Source organism: Emydura macquarii, unplaced genomic scaffold (genome assembly GCF_026122565.2).
Source record: "Emydura macquarii macquarii isolate MOO-44397 ecotype Brisbane River unplaced genomic scaffold, CSIRO-AGI_Emac_v2 contig_3278, whole genome shotgun sequence".
NCBI classification, from domain to species: Eukaryota; Metazoa; Chordata; order Testudines; family Chelidae; genus Emydura; species Emydura macquarii.
In genome coordinates this window covers 773,423-779,422 of record NW_027133415.1, presented here as the reverse complement: position 1 = coordinate 779,422, position 6,000 = coordinate 773,423, and the positions used below count along the sequence as shown (strand labels likewise).

Sequence of the window (6,000 nt, the reverse complement as noted above, 5' to 3'; positions counted from 1 at the left end):
GGGTCCGGTTGTGCTAGGTGCTGCACGTTGGGTAGTAAGAGACCGCCCCTGTTCCAAAGACCTTACCGTCCACACAGACAAAGGAAACGAGTCCTGTATTACAAATCTCCCCTCCACCCCACCTGCGCACTGTTATGTGGCGGCTGGTTGCCAGAAGTGGCTGCATGTCCGTCACCCTGCCTGTGTGTTGCTGTGAAGCCCTTTGGATGAAGAATACTTGGAAGAATCTGGCACAATCAAACCAGTCAGTTTTGAAAGTATAATTCTGCAATGCCGCCGGCAATGAGCACAGACCAAACGAATGCATTCGAGTTATTACTGCGCTGAGTTTGCTAATACATGGATATACAGATGGCTGTTCTGGTCTTTGGACGATATCTCAAGGAGGAGGTATTGATCCTGACTCCAGATTTGTCTTTATTTCTATGTGAATGGTTAAAAAAAAAATGTAAAATCCAGTTTTTACATTTGTATTGGTGCAGCTCCATTCACAGAGGGTCAGATTTCCTGGAAAGGGGCCTTGGGGACCTGCCATTGCCCACCCTCCGACCTCTCCAAATGCAGGGCGCTGCGGGCGAAAGGCGGGGAAACCCTCTCCCCAAGGGCGGTGGGAGTTTGTCTGTGGACAGGCCGGGCGCTTCGACGCAGAAACATCTCCCCGCGGAGGGGCGGTCACCCGGCCGGGTCGAGGAGCAAAGGCGACGAGTGCCTTAGCAATCCCAGCTGGGTCGGGCTGGCCGGAGCTGAAACCAGGGCGAAGAGGCATGTCAGTGCACGGGAGAAGGGAGCGAGAGAGAGAGATCTGGGGCGAGAGATGTATCCCCCCCGCCCCCGGCAGCGTGTACAGGCAGGGACACTCCTCCCCGCCCAGCACCCGCTGCTCCCATGCGGTAATGGTCACAGGGCCCGTGGGAGGGAGGGCGGGAAGCGAGCCACTGGGAACCGAGCCCGGCCGCCCAATAAAAAGCTCCACGGGCGGAAGGAGCCCCACGTGCTGCGCCGAGCAGAGACGGGACCGGACCGGACCGGACGGTGCTGCCCTGCCTCGGCTCAGTGGGTGCTTTCTCGCCCGCTCCGGCGGCCGGGCCCGGGCTGTGGGTCTCTCTAGCCCGCTGCCCCCCAGCCGGGGGTCTCGCTGCGCGCCAGGCGCTGCGCGCTGCCCCCTGCCGGGGACTCGCCGGGCGGGCGATGGTCGGCTCCGCTCGGCTCCAAGCGGTGGAAAGGTGAAGGCGGCCGCCGCCTGCATTTCCGCCTGGCGCGGAGGCGGCAGCAGCAGCAGCAGCAGCGGGGAGCCCTGCCCACCTCCCGCGGGGACCCGGCGGCGGCCAGCAGAGCGGAGCGCAGCGCAGCGGTCAGCGGGGGACGCCTGCAAAATGCTCAGCTCGGCCGGGCGGCTGGCCGCGCTCGCTCTGGGTAGGTGGAACCCGGCCGCGCTGCGCTGCGCGCTCTGCTGCGCGCTCTGCCCTCCGCCGGTTCCCTGCGCGCTCTGCCCTCCGCCGGTTCCCTGCGCGCCCCTCTGCCACTTTTCTCCTCCCCCCCCCTTGCCTTTGTGTCCTTCCCTTTCTCCCCCCCCCCCCCCCCCCCCCCCCCCCCCCCCCCCCCCCCCCCCCCGTCACTGGCTCTCCCCATGCCGCCCCTCACTCCTTCCCCTTCCCTCGGGCACGTCCCGTCCTCCTGTTTGTTTTGTCCCCTCTCCCCCGTCTGTCTGTCTGTCTGTCTGCTTCTGCACAGATCCCCTTGCTCGGCTCCGGCAGGGAGCCATAGACACCTAGACTTGGGCTTCTTTCTCTGACACCCCCCCCCCCCCGCCTGTCCAGCTGCTGCCCCTTTAAGAAAGGTGTGGGTGGGGAGGATTACCTGCATCCAGGGGATTTAGGGGGGGTCGTTCTATAAGCAGGAGGACAACATTAAAACCGTCCTGGGCGTGGGGAGAACCCGAGCCTTTGGGGTGTTCTCCTCTGGGGCTCGTTTCCCCCCACCCCGCAGAAAGCCCGGCATTTCCAGAGCTGGACCGGGCCGCTTGCTAATCGCCCCCCCGAGAAGAACCAACTTGTCTCAGCCCAGCTCCATTTACATTACCCCCACCCCAGGACCCTGCAGACACAGCCGCACCCCCAATGTGTGTGTCTCTCTCGGCTGGCTTTTAAGACTCTTCTCTCTCTTGTTTGCTGGTGAGGTTTCTGTTCTGGTGGTTGAACAGCAAGGTTGTAATGTCACTTCAGTGTGTGTGTGTGTGTGTGTGTGTGTGTGTGTGTGTGTGAGAGCGAGCGAGCGAGTGCCCTGGTGATTTTCCTCTGGAGTTTGTTCTTGTCAACACGCAGTTGAGTGAGACTGTAACCAGGCAAATGCCTTTAGGTATCTTTTGCCTGCCTCTGCTGCAGCTTGTCACTGGCCTGTTTGCTCCTGACCGAGTCTGGTTTGCACTAGAGGATTAGCAATACTAGTTTAAAATGTCAACCGGTGTCTAACCAGGGCTGGGCAGCTGCTGGAGAATTAAAGACCATGACCCGAAGTTTGGGGGGGGAGAGTGCCCCAGAAGAGACCTGAATTATGTTTCCCATGTGCAGTGGGAAGATGTATGAATGTTTCCCTTGTAACTGAAAGAAAGCACCTGTGAAAAGTGGAAAATTAAGGTCCCAATCCTGTAAAGGCTTAACCACATGAATGTTTACACTGCACAAGGAATTCCAAAAGAAGTCACTGAAGCCTGATCCTGCTCTTTGTTGGACTAGTGTCGATTGAGAGTAACTCTGTTTAAATCAGCAGAGTTACACTGGTATAAAAACACGGAGTAGAATTGGATGTTCTAGTTCCCATTGTCGTCAATGGGAACTCTGCATGGGTGGTTTCAATGTTATACTGCTAAAGGGGGCAAGGAGTCGTATTTTAATAGCCGGATCTGTGTTCTTTGACTGGGCCCAGTCTCTCTGCGGGTGAGAGTTCACCGTGGCTTGTGTACAGAAAGTGAAAATGTGAGGAAATGCACTGGGGGGTTGGTCCCTATGTGACTAAAAAACCTTGTAAGTTAACGCTTCTCCAGTGGGTAAGTCGCCTTACCAGCGACTACCTCCTGAGCGGAGTGGGTGCCTCAAATGTTTGTAGAGCTGTGGCACCTGCCCTCCTCTGCTGCAGGTCGTTGAAGGCTGGGGGTAGTAAGTGTGTGCACAGAAATCCCAAAAGACTGGAAACCAGGCTCTGGGCTGAGTGCATCCATCGCCTTCTCTCCTTAGTGGGTCTGTACGCTCCGAAACTCCTTGCCTGCTGTAGGGAAGGCATTGTCATGGAAATCTTGCTGATCTCACACTGGGCAGAACTTTTCAATGAGCTGTTGCTGTTTACTACTTGTTTGAAAAACTGCTTGTCAGGAGTTGAAATAACTTCTTTGCTCTGCCAGCCAGAGAGTTATGACTTCTAATTTGTATTACCCTAGCACTTAGGAGCCCTCGTTGTGAACCAGACACCCAAAGATGCTAGGCGCTGTACAGACATTGCCTCGGTTTACTTAACCGTGTTGAGTTCTTAGATTTTCTTCCTTACACCGGTGTAAATGGTGAAGAACTCTATTGAGATCAGTGAGGAAAATCAGGCTCGGTAGCCTACACCCACTGTCAGATTTTGATATCGCTTTTCAGTGGCAAATCAGGAGTAATTCCAGCAACTTTTGGTTTTACTTTTGTGTAACTGAGACTTTGCCTACAGGAAGGGTTTTTGCGCCAGTGTCGCTGTATCGGCACAAAATCTTTGCAGTTGAAGCCACATCAGTGCAGTGAGTACACTGGGAATCTTCCCCGAGGGCAGCCCGGCCCTGAGTGCAGCTTTTGGACTGTGGAGAGCTACATCTGCACAGAATGTGTGTGTGTGTGTGTGTGTGTGTGTTTAAATTAGCCAAGTGGTAAAAGTGGGGCTTGATTTTCTTCTGACTTCAACTGTGGTTGGTTGGCAGTAATGGCGTTATTGCTGATTTACGCAGGCTTGAGAGAGAGCGAAATCAGGACTGCTGTTCTGAGCCTGAATGCCATCTTCTGCAGAGGACTAAACTTACCAAGCTCAGTTAAAATTCTGGGTGCACGCTGAGGGGTGTGTGTGTGTGGGGGGGGGGGGTTGTTTTGTTTTTTGTTTTTACCTTTCTTCTGGAGAATCAAGTGTTGACTGGATGGGCCAGTGGTCTGATCCCATCTGTCAAATTGTGGTTTGGTGGTTTTTCAGAGGTGCTGATCGCTGGCAAGTCCTGTTGGCTTCGGTGTGAGCTGTAAGTGCTCAGCCCTTTTGAATGGAAACCTGCCCTGTGTCGAGTTCCCTCTTTATGCAAACATACAGATAAAACATACACGTCTCAGAGAACAGCCTTAGAGAAGTGGAAGTTCAGACCAGGTGACTGGTATTGCTAGTTAGATTGTGGTAGCTCTGGAGCAGGGATGGCCATCTAATGGATCATTTCCTTTAAAAGTGGAAGAGGAGGAAAGAGTTGGAGGGGGGGGGGGGTCTTAAAACATTTGAGAAATGAAAATCTTATTGGTCTGAATTTTTCTAGCTGAAGAAACTCTGTTGCTTTTGTTAAAAGGGACTGTGACCTCTTCTGTTTCAAATAGAAAGGCTTGATTCAGACCAATGAGACTGTAAAACACCCCCCATAATCATTGCCTGTCGCGCATGCCATGTGTGCTGCTCCAGTCCACAGCATGCTCTCATGTATTGTCTTTGCTCGTGGTGGCCAGGAATTGCATCTGCACCTGCTCTGAAAAAGCTTGTCTCTCCAGAAACGGGTTAGCGTTCATTTATCATTCGTAATTACAGCTGCTGAAAATGGGGCTGTGTTCTCTGGAGCGTGAAAATAAAAATAGAACAGAAGTTAAAAAGAAAATCAGAGTTCAGTAAATCTCCCTTCACCCCAGTGCATTATTAGCAGAATTGTCCTTACGGATATGAAGGCCGAATGTCAGAGCAGCGGTTCTGGGGAAGCACCCCGTTGGTACGTGCAGAGCAATGGAACTTCAGAGAGGTGCTGGCAATTCATTGAGTAGTCAAGGAGTACTCGGAGTTAATATTTTACCTGGAGTCCTAATTGCAAAACAACATTCCACCCTGTGCCTGAGTTCAACTAGAGCTCAGTTTTCTTGTGAGGTCCTGAACACCTTCAGCTTCCCCTGATCTAAATAGGAAATTCAGGGTATTCAGCATCTTAGAATCATAGAAGATTAGGGTTGGAAGGGACCTCGGCGGGTCATCTAGTCCACCCCCTGCTCAAAATCTTGCATGCGGGAGCTCTGGCTAAGCTATGGAAAGATGGGCTGTTTGAAAAGGAACTTGAACTGTTTACCAGGATATTATATTCAAAGCATTTGAGTTCTCAGGCAGGCGGAATGTAATTCTTCACATCACAGTCTGCCTGTGGTAGAGGCTTCCGCACCTCTGCTCTTGTGAAAAGTGCTGTTTGTTCCTTTGTCCACTGAAAGAGCCTTACAGTGCAAGTTTACGTGGCTCTGCGGGAGAGGCTGAGAAATATGTTTGTGTGCATAATACGTTCTGGGCGCTACAATTCGAATTGTGGACTGAGATTCATAGAATTCATTCTAGTCCGAATTCGATCAGCTAAGCAATCTCCAAAATCCTACTGTCAGTTGTTGTCTTATAGCATTACCAAAAACCTGTTCAAATAAGCAAGAGTTTTAGTATTGTGTTGCTACTTTATACAGTGCCTTATATTTTATTTTCCACCTCTTTATTGATGCGCACTTTGTGTAGCGATTGAAATGTTAAATAAAAAAGGGCACACAATATATTAAGGATATGTTTATAAAGGGTTAATAGGTGTTATGAGTGTGTTCCAGAGCAGTATGTGCTATAGATGGTTATAAAGCCATCAGATGGTGTCTTATAAGTATTTATAAGCACACAGTTGTAAGCAACCTATTGAACTCTATAACAATTTTATTACCCTTTTGGTAACCTTTAATATAAAGTGTGTCCAAGAAGAGTATTAATTAAAGCCAAATAGGTTCA

At 51.6% G+C, this 6,000-nt stretch overlaps 1 protein-coding gene across 1 annotated transcript in view; it reads left to right on the top strand.

Moving 5' to 3' along the window:
• Positions 1 to 1,014: 1,014 nt before the first annotated feature.
• The window catches only part of TGFA (transforming growth factor alpha), a 39,669-nt gene continuing 34,683 nt past the window's right edge, over positions 1,015 to 6,000 (top strand). Inside the window, exon 1 of the mRNA XM_067532346.1 lies at positions 1,015 to 1,413. Coding sequence (XP_067388447.1) covers positions 1,374 to 1,413 — 40 coding nt within the window. The 5' untranslated portion in view covers positions 1,015 to 1,373. The remainder of the gene's footprint in view (positions 1,414 to 6,000) is intronic.